General features: G+C 45.2%; 2 protein-coding genes across 5 annotated transcripts in view; one reads left to right on the forward strand and one right to left on the reverse strand.

Annotated features, from left to right (window-relative positions):
- The window catches only part of PIK3CD (phosphatidylinositol-4,5-bisphosphate 3-kinase catalytic subunit delta), a 63,042-nt gene extending 54,402 nt beyond the window's left edge, over positions 1-8,640 (forward strand). The window contains exons 17-23 of the mRNA XM_040326399.1: positions 1,441-1,550; positions 2,915-2,993; positions 3,202-3,369; positions 4,327-4,450; positions 5,810-5,955; positions 6,197-6,329; positions 7,385-8,640. Coding sequence (XP_040182333.1) covers positions 1,441-1,550; positions 2,915-2,993; positions 3,202-3,369; positions 4,327-4,450; positions 5,810-5,955; positions 6,197-6,329; positions 7,385-7,522 — 898 coding nt within the window. The 3' untranslated portion in view covers positions 7,523-8,640. The remainder of the gene's footprint in view (positions 1-1,440; positions 1,551-2,914; positions 2,994-3,201; positions 3,370-4,326; positions 4,451-5,809; positions 5,956-6,196; positions 6,330-7,384) is intronic.
- A 12,187-nt stretch (positions 8,641-20,827) lies between these two features.
- Positions 20,828-23,494, reverse strand: part of CLSTN1 (calsyntenin 1) — a 112,900-nt gene continuing 110,233 nt past the window's right edge. For all 4 annotated transcript variants that reach the window (XM_040326403.1, XM_040326401.1, XM_040326402.1 and 1 more), the window contains one exon: positions 20,828-22,916. In XM_040326403.1, the coding sequence (XP_040182337.1) occupies positions 22,719-22,916 (198 nt within the window). In that variant the 3' untranslated portion in view covers positions 20,828-22,718. The remainder of the gene's footprint in view (positions 22,917-23,494) is intronic.

The raw sequence follows: 23,494 nt of genomic DNA on the forward strand, positions 1-23,494 counted from the left end.
TATGCTAGCAAAAAGTACAAAATATTGAATTTTTTTTTTTTTTTTTCAAATTTGACACTATTTTTGTTTATAGCGCAAAAACTAAAAAAAAACAGGTGATCAAATACCACCAAAAGCTCTATTTGAGGGGGGGAAAAGGACATCAATTTTGTTTGGGCGCCACGTCGCACGACCGCACAATTGTCGGTTAAAGCAGTGTTTCTCAACTCCAGTCCTCAAGGCGCGCCAACAGGTCATGTTTTCAGGCTTTCCATTATTTTGCACAGGTGATTTGATCAGTTTTACTGCCTTTAGTAATTACCATAGCTGTTTCATCTGAGGGAAATCCTGAAAACATGACCTGTTGGGGCGCCTTAAGGACTGGAGTTGAGAAACACTGGGTTAAAGTGACGCAGTGCCGAATCGCAAAACGTTGCCCGGTCATTGGCCAGCCAAATGGTCCGGGGCTTAAGTGGTTAAAATTCAGTTGATCTCACACCACTAAATGGTGTAAAAACAACTTGGTATAAGATCCCCCCTTCCTCTTCCTCTTCCTCTTCCTCTTCCTCTTCCTCCTTCTCTTTTTTTTTTATTTTAAAGCCATTCAAAAAGAAAGCATTTTTCCATCCTCAAGATGGTGGCCTGAGCTGTGCTGTCTGATCCATTATCTTGTTGAGACTTGAGTCTTTGGGCTTAAATTCTGCTAGATGTATTCATAGATCTAAGCCCCGGTTCTCACGTAATGCAGTTTTGAAATTGCGCTACTTCAGTGTGATTTCAAAGCTGCCGGTTAGTGCGATTTCATGTACAGCTTGCCAACATCTGTGCGACTTCATGCAAAGATGTCTATGCAAGTCGCACGTGAAATAACCAAAAAATAGTGCCTGAACCTTTTTCAAAATCGGTGCAAGTCAGTCGCATCAATTTTAAACGGTTTCATAGGCACAGATGCGGTGCGACGTGTCATGCAATTTTAAACTGTCACATCACATGACAAGTCGCACTGGTGTGACTCAGGCCTAAAGCTGCTGTTAAAGTGAAACTGATACAGCGAAGCGCACACGGGAGATGCTTTTCCGATTTAGTAAAAGAAAAAGCAGACATCCTGTATTGTGTGTGTGTGTAAACCCCCCCCCCCCCCCCCCCCCCAATTTCTTTATCTAATTTGTCCAGCATACAGGAAAATAACAAGTTTACTGATTCAATACATCAAACCAATGAACACCATACAGATCCATTCAATATACAGCCTTACTCTTAGCATCATAGACCTAATTATATTGAAGAATTACATCTCCATTCTTTCACTTTTAAAGGTTTCACTTAGGTACTGGTTCTCTTTAGCAGTTTGTTCATGTAGTAGTAGTAGTAGTAGTAGTAGTAGTAGTAATAATAATAAAAACATGATCAGGGTCCTCTTTTTTGCTTTTATAATCTGAGTATCTGTATTCTTTTCCACAGTGTGGATCTTTGCACTTTTATGGAATCCAAGATGAAGCCACTGTGGATTGTATACAATAATGAAATGTCGGGGGGAAATCGTGTTGGCATCATCTTCAAGAATGGAGACGGTAAGACTGATTCTGGGATTGCCCGCCATATATGAGGTTGTCCAGGTTAATCCCTGAATGCCTGACATAAAGGAAAGCTTCCCATGTATAAGGATGTCTAGGTTCATCCAAGAAAGCTTGTTTTATATGAGGGTGTCTAGGGTCATATACGAGAGTATATAGGTTCATCCAAGAAGGCCCCTGCTATAAATAAGGGTGTTGAGGTTCATCCGGTAAGGCCTGCAATATACTGTATGAGGGTGTCTAGGACAGGGCTGGACTGGGACAAAAAGTTGGCCCTGGACTTCTTCCAGACTGGCCCACTTTGACAGGTCTCTCCTATGGCGACCAGACAACTCCCGGCCACCCAAGCCCCATCTCCCCCTTCACTAGCCATTCTACTTTTTTAGAGTAGAATGGCTGGTACTCTTATAGGCAGTACCAGTGGGGAAGCTAGACATTATTTCACCCGGGGCAAAGAATCAGTTTGTCCCCCCCCTTATGGGACAAGATTAGGCAGAAGTGAGAAACTCCCAGGCCATAGCTGTTGAGTCAGCTGTCTGTCCCCTCCCCCATGCTCCTCTGTCGTCCCCCCTGCTTCTCTGTTCCCCCCCAGGTGAGCGCTGTGGGAAGGGAGAGACAGAGGAGCGGAGGGGGGCAGCAGTCCGCTGTCACTGAGCCATCGGCCCATCAGGAAACTCCCTGTAGTCCCAATGGCTAGTCCATCCCTGGTCTAGCTATATCCAAGATGGGCCCTACAATATGAGGGTGTCTAGGTTCATCCAGTAAGTCCTACCATACATAAAGGTGTCTAGGTTCATCCCAGAAGGCCAGCTGTATTCGAGAGTGTCTAGGTTTTATCTTAAAAGACCTGTCATATATGAGGATGTTTGGGTGCACCCTGGCAGGCCCCCACCATATGAGGGTGTCTAAGTTCTTCCAGAAAGGTCTGCTGTATATAAGGGTATCCAAGTTTATCTGGGAGGGGTTCACCTTATTTGATGGTGTCTAGGTTCATCCAAGAAAGCCCCCGCTATATGTGTGGTTGCCTAGGTTCATTCAGTAGGGCCTTGCAATATAGAAGGCTGTCTAGGTTTATCCTGGAAGGCCCATGGTGTATGAGGGTGTCTACATTTGTCCTTGGACCGGTCTACTGTATATGAGACACCCGTCTCGGAAGGTGAATTACGAGGCTGTCTAGGATCATCTGGGAAGACCCGCTATGCATGAGGGTGTTGAGTTTCACCCATCAAGGCCTGCTATGTGTGGCTGTCAAGGTTCATGTGTGAAGGCCTTCATCTATTCAATTAGGGTGTCTAGGTTCATCCAAGAAGTACCGCTGTATAAAAGTGTCTCTATGACACTGTGTCCTCCATTTCCCACAGATCTTCGTCAGGATATGCTGACGCTACAGATGATCCGGCTTATGGATGTTCTGTGGAAGAAGGAAGGGCTGGACCTCAGGTGAGGATTTTTATTTTTTTCCTTTTCAGCTTTAAATTATCTTTCTGACTTTATTAACTGTTTGCTGGATAGCATTAGTGGCTTACTGCTTGATTATTTTTACGGATTGCCTGTATTTGCACCCCTAGTAGTCGGTGCAGAAACTTTACAGCATGAGAGAGGGCAGATGGCAACATCTCTATTGACTGCCTACTTTTTGTCTGTACAGGGTCACACCTTACGGCTGCCTGTCGACTGGAGACAAGACCGGCCTCATTGAAGTGGTCATGCGTTCTGATACGATCGCAAACATCCAGCGTAACAAGAGTAACATGGCAGCTACTGCGGCCTTCAACAAGGATGCACTTCTGAACTGGTTAAAGAGCAAGAATCCAGGGTGAGTGATTGGTCTGCCGGGAACCCTCCTGGAGTGGTGTGTTTTTTTTTTTTTTTTTTGCTTTAACAGTAGCAGATGTCGTTTTTTTTTTTTTTTTTTAAAGTCAGGATTTTCCCGTGCTTCAGTAACTTTGGCTCTGAAGTCCAAAAATATTTAGTTTATTGCCCTGGCAACGACCTGCCCTGAAGTCTATAGGGGTGCCGTGTTCATTACAGAACAAAATATTACAGCGCACATGCAAAAAGTTACATTTAACTCCTGCACGGCCATTTAAAACACCTGAACATTCTCAAAAAATATGGGGATTTGGTCACACCATATGGTGCCTAGCTACTTCCCACCTGCCCACTGTACATATACAGCCGAGTGGGCACTCTCCTTCTGAGTGGATATTAAGGAATGTCCCTCCAGAAGAAGGGGGATCGTGAGTGGAAGATCCTGCTTCTCTGAACCATGGGAGTAATGCACTCCTCCTATATGGGAGAACTAAAGGACTCCTTTTATAGCACAGGTGGTCACTAATAAGGGGCAATGATGGGGGAGTGGGGTGCTGCAGCCCAAAGATTTGGGCAGAATCCATACAATAGACAAACAAAGATTTGGGGGGGGGGGGGGGAAATGCACCCTAAAAGATGCAATAAAGATGGTGCAGCCATCATAAACACCTGAACTTAAAACGCATTAGAAAACGCATAGAACTTTCACGTTGGCATTTAATTAAAACATTATATGTGTGTGTATAAAAAAAAAATAGATTGATCTCCTATAATATATATATATATATATATATATATATATATATATATATATATATATATATATATATATAATCTCTATCTGATGGGGATTATGTGCATCCAAATAAAAAAGAACAGGAATTGCACATCAGACATTTTCCTCCATCACTTCTGCTACTTAATTTTGTTTTAGGTACTTATTTTCCTTTCCTGTTGTTAGGGATGCTCTGGAACAAGCCATAGAGGAGTTCACACTGTCATGTGCTGGCTACTGTGTAGCAACCTACGTCCTGGGCATCGGGGACCGACACAGCGACAATATCATGATACGGGAAAGTGGACAGGTATGTCTTTTTCCAGCCTTGTTAATTCTGGAGTCATTCAAAGCTGTTTGTACTTCTACATCCACCACTGTCATTCTAGATACCTCAGGAACACTAAAGAGCACCTGTCCAACACCCAGGCAGTGATCACTTTCTGTGCTGCACTAATCGTAGATCTTCTAGATCACAGGTGTCAAACACAAGGTCCGCGGGCCGAATTTGGCCCTCCAGGCTATTTCATGTGGCCCTTGCACCTCTCCTGCAGCTGCAGGAGAGCTCCAGCCCTTCTCTGGTCCTCCTCCAGACCCTTACTTTCTGCTTTCAAGCAATGCATCCAGCTTCTTCCCAGCAGCAGTATAAGGCACTGTGATGTAAGGGGGAGTGGGAGGACTTGACTTCTGATGGTTGGGTGGCTCTGGACATCTAATATATGGGGAGGGGATGCGCTGGACATCTAATCTTACAGATACAACCGGCTCTTTTAAAGGCAAACAATGCTGATGCGGCCTATGACGAAATTTAGTTTGACACCCCTGTTCTAGATCAAATGTTCTCTCAAAGCGGAGTTCCACCCCCCCCCTTTTTTTTTTGTTTGTTTATTATAAGTCGGCTACAAAAAGTGTAGCTGCTGACTTTTAATAAACCGACATTTGCTTGTCCCACGGTCCAGCAATGCAGGTGCCCGGAGGCTCGCTCCTCTCCTTGGCGCCGTCGTAGTAACTTGGGCACCCGGCCATGACGGCTTCACGGCCGGGCGTGCACTGCGCATGCTCGAGTCGTGCTGCGCTCTCCTATTGGCCAGCCGATCTTCTGGGACCTGAGTTGTGTCCCAGAAGATCGCTGACAGGGAGGGGCCGCCTAGGCCGAGAGTAGGAGTCGCCTAGGCAAAAGTAAAACCTTGGATTGCGAGCATAATTTGTTCCGGACACTTACTTGTAATCCAAAGCACTTGTATATCAAAGCGAATTTCCCCATAAGAAATAATGGAAACTCATATGATTCGTTCCTCAACCATTTACATATAGTTTCTTCAGTTTATAGTCCATATAAAAACATTATAGCAATATGATCGGTTGTGTAACCATAAAATCTCCATCCACAAATGGAAGCCTCCGCAAGGAGATTAGAAGAAAAATCCAGCAGGAGCTCCAGAGTATAAAAGAGAAGAGAGGCGCCTCTAAGTGTAGCAATAAGTTGCTAAATGTTGTACCTTCATTAAATGTAATAATATTGCTACACTTAGGAGGTGTCTAAGGTTTTACTGTACATCTAAGAGCAACCAGGAAAGAAGGGGGATGTGTGGTCACCTTGCGCGTCACAAACAAAACAAATTGCTAACTGCCTGTTTTTACTTCCATAATAAATTTATATTTTTTTCAGCTCTTTCACATAGATTTTGGCCACTTTCTGGGTAATTTTAAGAGCAAGTTCGGCTTTAACAGGGAGCGGGTTCCCTTCATCCTTACGTACGATTTTGTGCACGTCATTCAGCAAGGGAAGACCAGCAACAGCGAGAAGTTTGAGAGGTGAGAGGGAAGCCTGTTCTCTCCCCTGATCTTATGTCTTCATATCTCTCTTAGGTGTAGCTTCCTATTTTTATTTTTTTTCCTCTTTTTGAAGAATAAGAAAGTGATGATGTGACGGGATCTGTGGCTTTACAATCTCAAGTCTTTATTTCTCCTGACGATTGTTTAGTGTCAGACCTGCAGTGATATTGTTTGGAAAGGTTTTATTCTGGTCATTGATGTCTGTTTTCTGCTCCTCCAGGTTCCGAGTATACTGTGAAAAGGCCTACATGATCCTGCGATGCCACGGCACTCTCTTCCTTAATTTGTTTGCACTGATGAAAGCAGCCGGTCTGCCTGAGCTCACCTGTTCCAAGGACATCCAGTATCTCAAGGTAACACCTTTTCCATTCTGCCATGGCAGAGTTCTGAGCGGCCATGCTGCATCTCGATGTGCCGCTCTAGGTTGCAAACTCTCACAAGCTAAAAACCTTATAGCTGGTGTAGAGCTGCACGATTAATCGCCATTTGCGCTTCACGCTGGTTACGTGGAACCTGCCGTGAAACAGAAGCATCGCGGGGAGAATCGAGATCGCGATTCTCCCCGCGGGATGACCCGCGATTCTTCTGTTTCACGGCCGGTTCTACGTAACCAGCGTGGAACGCAAATGGCGCCGATATTGGAACCGACGTCGGCAGCCTGCGCCGCTGGATGGATGCCTGGGCTTCTCTTGCAGATCTGTACAACTGTAGTGTGTATCCATGCGCCACCCAATGGTTGCCGGCGGTACTGCTTCTGATGTATAAAAAAAGACCAGTGATATGTCTATAATGTTAAAGACCATATAGCTCCTATGAAAAAAGCAGAATCAAAGTTTGATTCTGCTTTTTTTCATAGGAGTTATATGGTCTTTAACATTATAGACATATCACTGGTCTTTTTTTTTTTTTTTTTTTATATATTCATATTTTCAGATAAATCACAGGTTTATTTATTTGGGGGGGGGGGGGGGGGGGTTTCTGGCATTCAGTTTTTGAGAATCGTGATCTTTAGTCTAAGCAAAAGAATCGTGATTCTCATTTTGACCAGAATCGTGCAGCTCTAAGCTGGTGTGGTAGCCTACAGCAGTGTTTCTCAACTGCTGGAGTAAAAAATTTAATCTGGTATTTAGGTATGAGCACTAGAGACCAGTGTTAATGACCATCAAATTTCAATTTAGTTTGTCTTCTGACTAAAATGCCGTCTTTAGCTTTAGTCATCTCAATTGTTTTAGTCATATTTTTAGTAGAAATGAACACCGCTGAACAAAAGCACCCATCCTTTGGCAGTCGTTTGCTTAGGTTTTCCTTTGGATTTCTTCTGTGCATTTTATGGAGATGAATATTATAAAACGGAACTGACCAAACATGTAAATTTCAGTGATCTCACCCCCCCTTTTCTCTCTCATAGGACTCTCTAGCTTTGGGGAAAAGTGACGATGAAGCCCTGAAACATTTCCGGGTGAAGTTTAACGAGGCGCTGCGGGAAAGCTGGAAGACCAAAGTGAACTGGTTTGCACACACTGTGTCCAAAGATAACAGACAGTAGGAGGGGGCGTGGCTATAGGCTGGATTTAATACAAGGATCTCTGGGGGGAGGCCCCCCCCATTCGCCACTTGAAAAGCACTCAAAGGGGATCGCTCGATAAAAACATTCTGCAATAGACGTTCCTCTTGAAATCTTCGGTCACGTTGGATGGGGGACCGATGGAGTCTACACAAGTCCAACTCGGGGAATTATCCGTACTGACGCCAAGCATGGGCTCTCTATTGTTTATAAAGGAACATAAATCATTTCAATGCTGTGCAGTCGGCCCCCGGGGGCCCCCCGCTGTGTCAACCACAAAGCCACAAGCTGTCTTGGCATACGAGCATCTCAACTACGGGGAGCGACTCTGCGATTTTTTTCCATCTGCCACATCGCATGTTGGCTGCTCTAGGTCTCTCTCTGTCGTTTTTAGAGGTCTTTGCTGTCATAATGGACGCTGACCCTTGCTGTGGTGTATGCTGGGAGTTGTAGTCCGTCAGCTAATTCGTCAGCATTGGGTGTGTGTGTCAAAACTATCTTTCGTTCTATCGGGCCAAGGACTCCCCAGCACTACTCCAGTGTCTGATGTGGAGTTGGCACACATTGCACAGCCTGTATCTGTCTACATTTCAGCACTGGGACTGTTTTATTATTATTCCACCCTGAACTGGTATTGCAGGGTTGGGTGGACTCTGTTGCATTGCCTCACCCTAATGGCTTCTTATCTTGTGAGATTCCAGAGGCGAGATCCCCCCCCCCCCCAGCGTTGGTTTGTGTCTCCCACCATCTTGTCCCTCCTGGCCCTGTCCTGGCATTTGAGTGGTAGGGCAGGGGATCTCGCCAGTAAATACCCCAAGAACATCTGAAAAGGCGGGCACGTGATTCAGCGTGCCCACGGAGGCCGACGTAAATACAATTTATCAGTTACTGAGCGGAGTAAGCCTTCAAGTCCGAGCTTGTTGCACTGTCGGTCAGTCTGGAGGACTCTGGGAATTCGGATCTTGCACTCATTCAATGTCCGAGGACCTGTCGTCGTTTTTTTCTGCTTTTTAAATTGTCCGGACGAGAAAGCTTTTTAAGGAAGCATTGTTGCAATAAACGATTCCCTGTGTAATTATGTTAATAAATGTTGTACACTGTGTCTGGGTAGACTGGCGGTTTGTGGGTTCGGTGGTAGAAAGGACGGGGTGTGAGTGGTGTGTTGGTCTTCTTTCACATTCCAGCTTAAAATAGAAGTATGACCAAAGCTTTTTTTTGGCCATATGTCTTCTAAGGATCCTAGGAGTGCAGTTCGTTCTGCACTCCTGTGACTCATTTTCAGCCATCGGTGGGCTTAAGTCTGCTGTCCGCTGACGTCACTCATCCGGTCCAGGTTTGGGGAAGATTCCAACCATATGGTCGGTATCCGCCCAAAAGCCTCGGCACCTGGCTCAGTGTCTCGCCGATCTGCTGAGAGCCTGAGCCAGCCCCTCCCTAGCCCAGCGTTCCAGTGAGCGCTTGAGGGGAGAGCAGAGAGCTGCTGATGGTCACAGCTCTCTGCTCAGAGCGGAGGGGGAGAACTGAGCGATCAGCAGTCTTTGATCACTCGGTTCTCTGGGAAGAGCTAGTGGAGGACAGATGCAACATTGGATCTGTGCTGCACCCAACTAGGTTGGTATAAATGTTAGTGTGTGTTTTTTTTTTTTTCTCTTTTTGTTAAATCCCGATTTATTTATTTTTTTTTTTTTAAGGGAGATTTGATAGAGCAAACTGCAGCCGCCTAGATCAGTGTTTCTCAACTCCAGTCCTCAAGGCGCCCCAACAGGTCATGTTTTCAGGATTTCCCTCAGATGAAACGGCTGTGGTAATTTACTAAGGCAGTGAAACTGATCAAGTCACCTGTGCAAAATAATGGAAATCCTGAAAACATGACCTGTTGGGGCGCCTTGAGAAACACTGACCTAGATCATCAGTGGGGGCTGACAGTGTAAAGCAGTGGTCATCAACCCCCCCCCCCCTGTCCTCGGGGTGCTGAGCAGTCTTGCTGACCCTGTGGGAGTCATGATGTGTAAAGACAGGTGTGTGGTCGGACCAGTGGGCTTTATATAGAAGGTTGTCTGGTAGGACACAAACCCGAGGCTCTGATTCCCATTCTGCTGTCTAGCTGACCTTTTTCCACCTTGGCTGTGAACCTTATTCCTCTGAGTTTTTTTGCGATGGCTGATTTAACACAATGATTAAGCTGAATTTGGGATGGGGGGGACGTATTTCATTAAAAAAACGAATATCGATCCACTTTTGTGTTCACCAAATGCCTTTGCCAACCCAGATCTTACCTTGTAACAGTGACCTGATCACTGTGCTGTACACGGCCTGTATTGATAGCAGGGCTAGCATTCTATCATCCAATCGGTAAGCTGGGATAAGAGGTGACGATGGAAGCAGAACATTGGCAGGCATTCTTCTAGGTCAGCTCATCGGCTTGGGGGAATAGCATTGCATGATTTCAGGATGAGGGTGTTGTGCACATGAAGGGTGATGGCAGCTATAAGAGAATAAAGTAGGACCTATGTGTGGGGTATAGAAAGGAGAACCAGGCCATCTACATGACCACCTGCCCACTTCCTCCTCTGCTGTCTGACAGGATGGCAAAGGAGCAGCGGCAGACAGGAGAGGTTGTCTTTCTGCTCTCCCAGGAGACGGGACTTCCTATTACAGAGGCCGCTGAGTAAACGGGAGGTTCTCGCTGTATGTATTCTGATGGCGCTCATCCCGCGCCCCCCTCCATATTGCAGTATTGGCATATAACACGCACACACTTTTTCACCCTGCAAATAGTGAGTGTTATACGCCAATAAATACAGCATTTTCCAGCGGATGGACGTCTATAGAATTCTATATACTGTATTTATTTATTTATTTAAATGTATTGGTTGCACCAATTATTTTTTTATTGTAAGGATCAATTATGTTGGCATTTATGATTATATAGCGCAACACAAAGTGTTTCTTTTATGGTATTGGAAAAAAAGAGAAAAATTGCGCCAGCCCAATACGTGCAATAAAATCCTTATGTGTGTCCACAAAAAATTATTCAAATTATCAAGGAAAAAAAAAATCGCACAAAAATAAGTGCAAAAAGTAAGTACAAATAAGTCCTTAATACATGCACATATGCAACCTTAAAGTCCAAAATGGTGAAATCCAGGACAAACGACACCCAGTGTGTAAATAGTAACATAAACGTGATCCGCCACCACATGGACTGAGGCTTACCACAAGGCAACCAAATAACAGCGTTATTTATGGTTAACACCAGGATACTCCAGAGTATGGGGAACAGCTTTAGGTTGGACCCGAGATGTAAACAGACCACAATTCATAGGAATCCTTGGCGGGATATGCGAAATCTATTGTGAAGTACTCCTCAAACCGTCTCTTATGGCCCAGTCGATAGTAAACATGCAGGGAAGGAGACCGCACATAGGGTAGTAGGTACCAACAATTTTATTAAAAGTAATTAAAACTACTTACAAGCGTGGAGCAAGTATAAGCATAAAAACAGATGCCGGCCGGCATATAGCAGAAGTCCTTCCTGAACGCGGTGCGGTCACTGCACGCCGTCCAGACGCGTTTCGTCACAAATTGACGTTTTCAATGGGAACGAAACGCGTCTGGGACGGCGTGCAGTGACGTCACCGCGTCATAATAATTTTTTGTGGACACACAAGGATTTTATTGCACGTATTGGGTTGGCGCAATTTTTCACTTTTTTCCATTATTTTTGTGTTAGGTCACGCAATTGCTGCCTCCATATTTATTCACTTAATTGATTCACTATTTTGTTAGCGCAATTTTTTCCTCTTTTTTTTTTTTTTCTTTTATGGTATTGTATTTGGGTACCAGTGAATGCCGCTATTAGGGCTTGTTCACACTTGACCAAATTAAAGCAGAGGTCCACACACAAAAAATGGAACCTCTGCGGGGGGTCTGTCACTTCCCGTCGCCCCACGCTGTCTTCTGGGAGACACACGAGTCCCAGAGGACAGCAGGGACCATTTGGATTGCGCAGTGTGACTCGCGCATGCCCAGCAGGGAACCAGGAAGTGAAGCCGCAAGGCTTCAATTCCTGATTCCCTTACTGAAGATTGCGGCAGCATCAGAGGACTGAGCGACGGGTCGGCCTCGGGTGCCGACATCACAGGCACCCTGGAGAGGTAAGTGTCTTTATTTTAAAAGCCAGCAGTTGCAGTATTTGTAGCTGCTGACTTGGAAAAAAAATATTCGGCAGATCTCCGCTTTAATGAACGCTCCTATAGCTTTAATTTGGGCGTTAGACCCTTGTACAAGCCTTAATGACGGGTTAAAAATGCTCCCCAAATGCTCTATGTGCAGTTTTGAAGTGCTTAGGTGCGTCTTAAAACCGCTCCACAAACGCATATTCCATTAAAGGAAATACACAAATCTTAATGGCATGCCCCCCAACTGCCTGCCAGAGCGTTTGTGAACCGTTACCATAGACTTGCATTGGAAGGCTTCAAACACCTCCCTCGACATGAGGGCTTCAATTTATAAAGCGATCTAACGTTTAATGTTTTAATAGTGTTAACAGCCCAGTGTGCTGTCCATTGTATCATTTGCATTTGCGTTTTTAACACCTCTCAAACACCTGTTTTTAATGCCAGTGTGAACTTGTCCTTGCTGTCTGTTTTTTTTTATTTTTTTTTTTTTTTATTTTTTTTTTTAGCCCTGGTTCACACTGATAGGAGGAATGAAATTGATCGAGTTTAGCTGAACTTGCACGATTTCAGAGACATCTGTACAGATCTCGATGGAAATCGCACACCGAAATCGTCAAAAGTAGCACAGAAACTACTTTTGGGAATCTGTGCAGCGTCACACCGATTTGATGTTGCCATTGCTGCTAATTTGGCACGTCAAGTCGCACCAATGTGAACCAGGGCTAAATTGAATTAATGTTTATCTCTAATTTGAATTCAGTCACTTTGAGGACTTAAAAGGGTTGTACAAGTACAGTCCCCCCCTAAATAGCTTCCTTTACCTTAGTGCAGTCCTCCTTCACTTACCTCATCCTTCCATTTTGCTTTTACATGTCCTTATTTCTTCTGAGAAATCCTCACTTCCTGTTCTTCTGTCTGTAACTCCACACAGTAATGCGAGGCTTTCTCCCTGGTGTGGAGGGTCATGCTCAACCCCCTCCCCTGGAATACAGGAGAGTCAGGACGCCCACTAACACACAGCTCCTTTCTCTATCTGCAATGTAGAGAGCGTCCTGACTCTCCTGTAGTCCAAGGGAGGGGGCAAGCACGTGGCAGAGGGACTTGTTCTCCAGCAAGGAGGGCGGACGCACGTATGTGTAGAGCCTGAAGTAGCCAGAGAACTGCGCACATGATCCAGTGATTTGAAGGCACAATGCTTTGCCGGCTCAAATTTTCCTTTTTGCAAACTGGCAATATTTATTTTTATATACAAAAGGTGTGATTCTCCTTTTAGGCTAAATTCACACTTGTGCAGGTGATTGCAGGATGGTGTGTAAATTGCACCTGTTCCAGCGACCAAACTGTGCAGCTCTTTTGTGTGATTTTGCAGATGCATGCTTTTTCCTAAAAGAAAAATAGGTGGTTATGTTAAAAAGGTGGATACGGCATCTGTCCCCTGCTGGCGGGCCCCTGGAAGCCAAGGGCTACTTGTGGGCCCTCAGCGAGAGGTGACTGTCGGTTACCAGCTCTCTGCTGCTCCAGTGGGGGTGAAAGCAGCATGTTAACCACCACTCGGGCTTCTGGGCCATAGGTCAGGATCTCCCCAGAGCCTGGACTGGCTGAGTGACATCGGACTTTAAACCCACTGTCAGCTGAAAGCAGGTCACAGGTGTGCAGAATCAACTGAACGCCTGCAATCCATAAAAGTACAGTGGGGGGTAAAAAGGCTTTGGCCATACTTCTCCTTTTATTGGCATTCCCCACCCGTATGAAGATGCAGTGCGTTTTTAGGAAGGGGAATTCTCATGGTACAAAAGCACCATGCAATTTTCCTGTGGCTGTATTTTAAAAGTCGCTGGGATCCTGTATGTCCCACAGCTGCAACAGCCCATTCAAATTACAAGGCTGCCATTAAAGCGCAATTCCTCCCAAAAATGGAACTTCTGCTTTTTGGAGTTCCCAACACCCCCCACCCCCGGTGTCACATTTGGCACCTTTCCGAGGGGGGGAGGCAGATACCTGTATAATCTAGGTATTTGCTCCCACTTGTGGGCATAGATAGCTGCAGTATATGCCGGTATCTATGCCACGTCTGGCCCCTTCTCTGCCCCCCCCCCCCCCGCTGTCTTCTGGGAGACACACATGTCCCATAAGACAGCGGAGACCAGTGGGATTGCGCAGCGTGACTTGAGCATCCCTAGTAGGGAACTGGGAAATTTAAGCTGCACTTCCTGAATCCCTTACCGAAGATCACTGCGCCTCCACCCACGGGACAGATCGGCTTTGGGTGCCGGCATCGTGGGCGCCCAGGACAGGTAAGTGTCCTTATTTTAAAAGTCAGCAGCTGCAGTATTTGTAACTGCTGACTTTAAAAAAAAAATATATATTTCAGCAGAACTTTGCTTTAATTAAGGGCACAGGTGTGAACATGGCATCAAAGATAAAGAAGGTCACACTGTTAATATACAATCTCTCAGGGTCGTTCTCATATATTAGGATATGAAAAGTTACATCCAAAATATTGCTATTTTGTTCACAAGGAATTCCCCAAACAATGACAAAACAAAAAAAATAAGCGAGCGCTAAACAGAAAAATAAAATGAAATGATAGCTGCTAGCAAAAAAAAAAAAAAAAATGCAATATATTCAATCCTCCAAAGCAATAAACAAAATAGGCAGCGCTTTGATGATTATAAACGTTGGTTAAATAAAGACGTCCTTACCTTTGTGGTGACACAATTAAGTGCAGCAAACACACTTTGATGTCACTCTGTGGAGTATGAGGAATCTCTCCTTAATTTCCGAGCCGCTGTTATATGTAAGTAGCGGCACAATCTAATATTTGTATGCAATTTTACCTGATTATTGTACGTCCTTTTTAATAAATACTACACTGAGGCATAGCTTTTGTTTATGGCCTTTGGGGCATATGAATGGAGCTCTACCCTGTGAAGTGAGAGAATATGAGAGGAAATCCTTGTCCTGAAAACCAGTGGACGTTTCCCTCTTCACTTTTTTTTTTTTTTTTTAATCTTTTTGTTCATAATTTATTTTAATGTTTTTTTCTGGTCTATCTGGAGTTCTAAAGGGTAAAGAGAGCAGCCATCATCCTCCCACACAAGTGGCATTATCAGAGCGTGATTGCTGCACTAATTGTGTAGCCCCAAATTCTGGTAAGCCTTCAATCCTTTTGGCACTTAAGTGGGAATATTGGACTCTTTTGTATGGGTTTTTTTTTTTTTTTTTTATATATAATTTTTTTTTTTATGTTGCTAGTGTTTCTAATCATCACAGTATTTTATGTTAATTCCCCAAGCGAACAGAAGAATTTCCAAAGAAATTGAACCATCTGTCAATGAGGCAAGGAGCCCATTGGAAATCAAGCCCAAGGGCTCTTTCACACGGAGCGGACCGTTTCCGGGTCCGCTCCGTGTGTCTCCGTCGGCTCAGCGGGGATCCCCGCTCAGCTGTCGGCGGATAGGATGGTCCCCGCACACAGTGCAGGGACCGCCCTGTCTCTGCTCCGCTGTCCCCTATGGGGAACCTGATGCAGACGGACCGTCTGTCCGTCTGCATCAGTTCCGCTCCGCCGAACGGAAGAAAAATAGGGTTTCTTCCGTTCGGAAAAGCGGAACCCGACTGACGCGGATGCTAACGGACGCGTCCCCATAGGGATTCATTACAAGTCCGTTAACCGACTTACGGAGCGGACGTCTGAAAGGGGCCTAAACCGGATTAAAAATAATATACACCATTTGTCTGGCATTTTGTGTTGTGCCCTATTGGTATTGTCTGTATTTAGAGACTCACATTTTCACTTTCCTCCTTTTCATATAATAAATTGCCAAAATATTTCAATTTAGTTTCTTCAGAAATTCTGAAGAGCGGAATCTTTCAGTGCTCTGTTTGTGTGGAAACATCTTCATGACCAAGATAATAAAACTTTATAGCCACAATATCTCCAAGTGGACTATCCTAAGAACTAACTGAGATCTTCTTAAAGTATATACACAAGAGGAATGTTTTCTACCAGTTGTTGTGTTTCTCTCCAACCCCCCCCCCCCTTTTTAGATTATTGGGGATTAATTTAAAGCAAAGTTCCACCCCCCCCCTAGAGTGGAACTTCTGCTCATCTGATTCATAGCATAGTGAGCCTATAGGGCGGATCGGCCCTGAGTTGCCTGCTATGCTGCATTTCTGACCTGAGAAAAATGGCTGTGCAGCATATCATACAGCTACACAGTGTGCAGATCAGAGGATGGATCTGTGATGTGTGCTATGTGGGGAGAGGAACGGCCTGTGCCAACACTGTGTGCAGTACAGAGATGCTAGAAGGAGCTCGATGGGTACAACCCTCCCCATCTTTGTACTGTACACAGTGTGGGAACAGGCAGCACAGCTCCTCTCTCCTTCCTGCACACAGCTCATATCCATCCACTATTTGCACACTGTGTAGTTGCCTGTTATGCTGCATTCCTGACCTGAGAAGTTCCCAGAAAAAAATGGCTGTGCAGCATATCATACAGCTACACAGTGTGCAGATAAAGGGTGTCTGTAAGAGAATTGATCTGAGTGGGGGAGAGCCCAGAGCTGACATTACACAGAGGAGAAAGAAAAAAGGGGTGGATTGTTGGCATGAGAATCCGGAGAAGACTGTAGTCCCCCCCTCCCCAGATATTTACTTTGATTTTAACAGAAAAGGAGAACGTCTCAGAGGGCTGTAAAGAATAAAGCAAAAGGATAAACCCCAAAAAAGTAAACCCATATTTCTCTTTAATAAAATATAAGGCAAGCTGCAGTACTCCTCAACACTTCGTTATGGGCTGCTCCATAGAAACACATTTTTGTCCAGTGATTTACAACAGGAAGATGAAGTGTGAGCGGCGGGCGCTTTTATTTTTCATATGACAAAGCTCAGCAGTCAGCCTTAAAGTGGAGGTTCACCCTAAAACAATTATATACCATTACATCCAGCATACTTCCGACATCTACAGTATGCCATTTTTTTTTGCCGTTTTATTGTTATTTTTTTCTTCCGTCTTCCGGGTTCTAGGTTCCTGCGGGACTGGGCGTTCCTATTCAGAGGTTAGATGATGGACGTCTAGTGAAAAACTTCCCCTGGCGCATAAGGCGCATCACCAGTTTTCCATAACTAGCCGACCTGCGAGTCGGCTCTATATGGCGCCTGCGCAGTCAGCTCTACACGGCGGGCGCAGTCGCCACATAGAGCCATATAGAGCCGTCTCGCAGGTCGGCTAGTTACGGAAAACTGGTGACGCGCCTTATGCGTCAGGGGAAGTTTTTCACCAGACGTCAATCATCTAACCTCTGAATAGGAACGCCCAGTCCCGCGGGAATCAGAACCCGGAAGCTGGGGGGAAAATAAGTACGGCAAAAAAAACAGCATACTGTACATGTCGGAAGTATGCTGGATGTAATGGTATATAGATGTTTTTTAGGGTGAACCTCCGCTTTAAGGGGAGTTGTCACCCATCACCATGGGGACAGTTGGAAATAGAGGACTTGCAATTGTTTTCATAAACAGCCCCCCCCCCCCCCCGGAATATACATCCTGAACCAAAAACAATACTCACACGCTGCAATGAAGAAGCAAGAGATCATTGGGAACTTAGATCCAGAAATTTATTGTAGCTTATAGACTGTTCAAACTGACCTATCACCAATATACAAATCTGAAAGTTACATCCAATGCGCGGCTACATACAGCATCAAAAAGTTTAGAATGCCTTAGCAGTCGTGTTACAGGTCGCCGTTTTTTATTTTTTTTTGGTAATTTTTTTTTTTCATACATTTTTAAAGTCTACGTACAGCAGCTACGGTGAGATTAAAATGGATGTACAGATCTACACAACAAAAAACACAGGACGACTGGAGGTCAGAAGATCAAATCTCCTCCGATTATTCAAGAGCTAGCAGTTATGTGTATCACGTTATCACAGAAGTCATTAAAACAATTTCCACCCCCCCCCCCCCCCTTTGTTTTATCTTACGTAAAAATCTAAGAATTTACACTTATGGTAAACGAAACAGAAAAACAGCCAGTCAAGTCTGCAGCCCTCCTGACACTCTGTGCAAGATGGAGACTCGGAAAGCCTGTACAATGCTGACCCCTGCTGGTTACGTGTGGTCATTGCACAACCAATTGTAGTGATTGACATCTTAAAATCCTGCTTAAAAACAAAAAAATTTAAGTTTACGCAGCGGAGGCAGATTTTTTATTTATTTTTTTAAGATTGATCGAATATTTGTGTGCAGGCGATGTCGCTGGTATCTTACTGAACTAAAAAGCTGCCTCCGCTGAGCAGAGAATTTACCCCCCCCCCTTTCAATTCCTCACCTTTCCAACAAAGGACACCTTCAACTTACCAAGCACAAAACAAACTTTACCAGTTTCATTTCGGACAGTTCAAACGCATCAAGTCCTTTCACCTAAAAACCTCCATTTATACCCAAACTAACCTTCATCAGGCCACAGAACCAAAGACAAGACAAGTTGTTTATAAAAGAATAAAAGAGAGAGAGAGCTAGCAGCATTCAAATATGTACACATCAATAATTCATACCCAAACGGCAACAATGACATTTATAGATCATAAATCTATATATACACACACAGTAGGTATAGAAGAATATCACCCCCCTGTAAAATAATCACATTTTGTTGCTTTGCAGCCTGAAATAAAGACAGACACATTACTTGTTTTATCCAGCTGTATTTACGGTACTTAAAGCGGGGGTTCTCCCTAAATTTTTTTTTTTTCTAGCATGCCATTCAGCATACTAGCGCGAGCTACAGTATGCCTTTATATTTTTTTGGGGCGCCGTACTCACAGTTTAATCGCGTAGTAAAGTTTCAGACTGGGCGTTCCTATGCAGAGGGAACGTGATTGATGGCCGGCTATGGCGCATCATGCTTCCCGAAAATAGCCGAAATAGGACTTGGCTCTTCACGGCGCCTGCGCTGTCAGCTCCTAGTCTGTGCGCAGGCACCGCATAGCGCCGTGAAGAGCCGAGACCTACTCCGGCTATTTTCGGGAAGTGTGACGCGCCATAGACGCCCGTCAATCACGTTCCCTCTGCATAGGAACGCCCATTCCCCGCGGGGAGTCTGAAACTTTACTACGCGATTAAACTGTGAGTACGGCGCCAAAAAAATATATAAAGGCATACTGTAGCTCGCGCTAGTATGCTGAATGGCATGCTAGAAACTTGTTTTTTAGGGTGAAACACCGCTTTAACACCAAACGATATGTCTGGCGGAAAACTCACCAGGGAAATACCACCATTCCTACAGTAAAGCATGGAGGGGGCAATATCCTGTTATTGGTGGGGGGGGGGGGTAATATCCTGTTATTGGGGGGGGTAATATCCTGTTATGGGGGTGTTTCTCTGCAGCAGGGACTGGAGCACTTGTCAGGATAGAAGAAAAATGGATGGGGCAAAATACTGTCAAATTCTTGAGGAAAATGCTGCCCCCTCCCAGAAAGATGTCAATGGGAAGAAGGTTTACCTTCCAATATGGCAATGACGGAAAGCACACCGCAACAATGATCATACAGCGGTAAATGTCCTTGCATGGCCTTCTCAGAGCCCAAAATTAAAGCCATAGTAAAGCCTTGTGTTTTTAATAACAACATGTTATACTTGCCTGCTCTGCGCGGTTATTTTGCACAGAGCAGCCCAGATCCTCCTCTTCTCAGGCTCCCCCCTCCTGCTGGGTGCACCAACGGTAAGCAGCTTGCTTTGGGGGATCCCAAGCAGGCACACTTCTGACCCGCGGCTCTGTGTTTCCATTCACACACAGAGCGGTGACTCAGCCCTGCCCCACTGGCTGCAACTGACAGCGGCGGGAGCCAATGGATCCCGCTGCTGCCAAAGGTGTCACAGATCAGCTGCGGAGCGGATCTGTGCCTTACCTTTACTGCTGCAGGTCGGCTGGCACCTGTTGTTCCACAAGCTTTTAACTGAACTTGTTTTGCAAAGAAGAGCATGCAAATGCAAAGTTAGTAGAGACAAATCCCAACAGACTAAAGGCTGCGATTAGGGCCCCTTTCACACTGGGGTGGCGGTAAGCGGTAAGGCTGCTTTCCAGCCGCTAACGGGGTGCTTTAACCCCTGCTAGCAGCCAAAGAAAGAGTTTAAAACTGCCCGCGTTTCGGCACTTCGTAAGCGCTGCCCATTTATTCCAATGAGCAGGGGCGGTGTAGCAGCGTTGTATACACCGCCCCAAAGATACTGCTTGCAGGACTTCTTTTCCCGTCCTGAAAGCGCACCGTCCCGTGGGCTTTCACACTAGGGAGACATGAGAGGCAGTTTTTAGGCCCTTTACAGGCGCTATTTCTAGAGCTAAAACTGCCTCAGTGTGAAAGGGGTCTTACTGGGAGCGCTCAGGGTGCATGCTCTATTGACACTAATGTACACAAATATGCGGTCGCTCAACTCAAAGCCCTCCCACCAAGAGGCCGCATATTTGCATTAGGTCAGCGCCAAAAGGGGTTTAAGGGGGAGTTCCACCCAAAAGTGTAACTTCCGCTTAAACCACTTCTCACCCCCCTTTGTGTCAGTATTTTGGTTCAACAAAATAGGATTTTTGTACTCACCATAAAATCCATTTCTCCGAGTTCATGGATGGACACAGCAGCTTTTGACTGTAGGCCTAACTCTCCTGGAAGGAAGAGGATATAACCCTACAGTCAAAGGCTGCTGTGTCCGTCCATGAATGGAAGAAAAAAAGACTGACACAAAGGGGGTGATCCTTTTTCCAACTCAATGACTATGTTTTGTTTTTGACATGTTGGTGTTTTTCACTTGGATGTTATAAGTTGCACTAAGCACAGCTGGATAAAACAAAAACTGTCTTGTCTTCATTTTTCATAATGCGATTATTTTAAAGGGGAGATTCTTTTCCATACCCACTGTATATCTCGAAGGACAGCGGTGTTCAGAAACTCATCACCAACCCATTGGGCTTTGCTTTTTAGTAATCAAACTTCTGATAACAATATCCTATTGGTGATTGTGTGTGTGTGTCAGCACATTGATACTTTAGTGTACTAATAAAGCCTGTTAGTGTTCTATATCAGCTGTGTAATCCGTAACTTTCATACCTGTACTCCTCCAATCAGATGGAAGGGAAGTCACTTTGAACGCTTCTCAAAGACATAATACAATTCTGACGTTTGTACAAAACGGTCGTATGACTGAACTCTCTTCTTGTTGCCCCCGAGCAACCTGGCAGAGCAAGAGATCCTGGTTGCCGGGGGGAGGAAACCGTCAGATCTTCATTCGGTTTCCAATGAGAGATCGGCTTTGTGATAAACAACTCTTGAGGTTTGGTTCGGTGGCCCTCATAACTTAGAGATGATTTACCAGTAGGTCAATATTTAATACCTAAAGATCCTTCCACAAAAGGAAGGGATTCTTCCAGAGAGATGGGAAACGCATGGCTCTCCAGCTGCTGTGCGTATACAAACTCCAGCGCCGCCTTGCAAGGGATCGCTGGGGGGGGATCGGTGATCCTACAACGGCTGGAAAGCCAATGGGCTTTACCCACAACCCCGAAATACAGTGATTAACAGTTACTAAGCACTTACTACATTCCCTGCCGCGCCGGGCACCTACCCAGTCGCCAGAAAACCATAAACGGTTTATACCGCTACCTCCGGGACAGCCCAGCTCAAACGCTCACCTCATTTTCCTTGCCTGCTCTTTTTTAAAGCACGCACGGGCCTATCAAAACAAAAAAGGCGCATAGTTACCCCCCCGCCGCAGCAAACAAATAGAAAGCCACTTATTCTGGATCTGAGCCGTGAAACAGGCTTGTTGTTGTGGGGCAGTGTGCGCCGTTTTATGGAACGAACCCGTGCGTTTATAATAAAAAAAAGAAAACTTTCATGTAAACAGTATTATCGCCCAGCTAAGCGAGCCAGAACAAACGTGGGCGACTAAACCTCGCAATCGTTTGCCAATGCCTTCCCGACCACTGACGACAGAATAATAAAACGCCCCCACTGGGGGGGCCTGGAAGTACCCATACGTCTATATCTTAACTGCTCTGCAGAAAAGTGACATTAATAAAAGCAAAAGGGACAAATCGATCTTGGCTGCAGTCTGAGGTCTGATGTGCTGTACATATATATGGGGCACAGTGTGTTGCCCTTGGAAGTCAGCAGACTGACATCTTGTGGTTATCAGGAGTCATTGCAGCTCTGTACTTTCTAGCTAGGCAGTCATTCGTACCGAGCCGACAGAACAAAGGAGAATCATTCGGCAGTGAGAAGTAAAAGAAGCTGCCTCAGTCTCCTGCAGACCTCTGCCAGCTTTGGGAAACAAAAAAAAAAAAAAAATCACCTCACTGAGGCTGTGCCAGGCTGTCACAAGTGCCAACCTGCATTTTATGACTCCAAACCCCTTTTACACCACCAACATGGACATAATTACATTGATTTCAACATATTTACAAAAAAAAATATTAAAAAGTTAGTCTTCTACAAGCCCCCTTTCACCATCAGCGGAGCCACCGGCAAAGCTGCCAAGCAGTGAAGGCCAAAGGCGGAGACTGGCACCTCGGACAGTTAAAGGGGTTCTTTTTTTTTTCGGTATCAGAGGATGTTGCCAATATTGGACCATGCAGTACTTTGGGTGGAGGAAAAACATTAAAAAAAATAAGATCACCAGGCTTTGTGGAGTCCCTGTGCCCCTCGTCAGTAAACCGAAATGTTTGCTTTTTTTTTTTCCGGAAAACAAATAAAAAGGAATGAAACCTGTAGTCCAGAGAGAGCCGCGCCCCTCCGAGGAGAGGGCACGGTAATCGCAGAATGGATTGGAACACTGAGAAAAATGATGAACCCCAGCCACTCAGCAGGCGGAAGAGAGGAAGTATGGTTGTTCCGTGAGGCAGGTGGGATGTGTCTGGAATGACTTTGTACACGGTGCGCCTGCGGGAAGAGAGGGGGGCGTGTGCTGTGGTGACTGGGCGCAAATGACGGCAGCGGAGATCAATAGGTCAGAGTGGAGTCGTCCCACTCCAGTTGCTGCTGCCGGTTAACATTCTGCTGGTCTTCCTCTTGTTCTCCCTCCTCTTCCTCGCTGCTTTCTGATTCGGCACTGGTGATGTCATCTTCTTCTCCATCCTCGCTCTCTTCATCATCATCGTCCTCCTCTTCCTCCTCACTGCTGTGCTGGTCCTCGTAGGTCTGTAGCAGGGGTGACAAAAAACAAAACATGTAAGAAACTGTAAATTGTAAAGCGCGGCCTAAACTACATTGTAAAGCGCGGCCTAAACTACATTGTAAAGCGCGGCGTAAACTACATTGTAAAGCGCGGCGTAAACTACATTGTAAAGCGCGGCCTAAACTACATTGTAAAGCGCGGCCTAAACTACATTGTAAAGCGCGGCCTAAACTACATTGTAAAGCGCGGCGTAAACTACATTGTAAAGTGCGGCGTAAACTACATTGTAAAGCGCGGCGTAAACTACATTGTAAAGCGCGGCGTAAACTACATTGTAAAGCGCGGCCTAAACTACATTGTAAAGCGCGGCGTAAACTACATTGTAAAGCGCGGCGTAAACTAAATTTATATGGTAAAGCGTCGTGTAAAGGCGCTTTATAAATCCTGTATAATAAAGTGGATCCTTGGATTACAAGTATAATCCGTTCCAGGAGAATGCTCATAATCCAAAGTACTCGCATATTAAAGCGAGTTCCCCCATCAAAGTCAATAAAAATATTTTTTTCCGCATTGACTTCTATGGCATGCAATACCGCATGCG

This window comes from Rana temporaria, chromosome 10 (genome assembly GCF_905171775.1).
Source record: "Rana temporaria chromosome 10, aRanTem1.1, whole genome shotgun sequence".
NCBI lineage: Eukaryota > Metazoa > Chordata > Amphibia > Anura > Ranidae > Rana > Rana temporaria.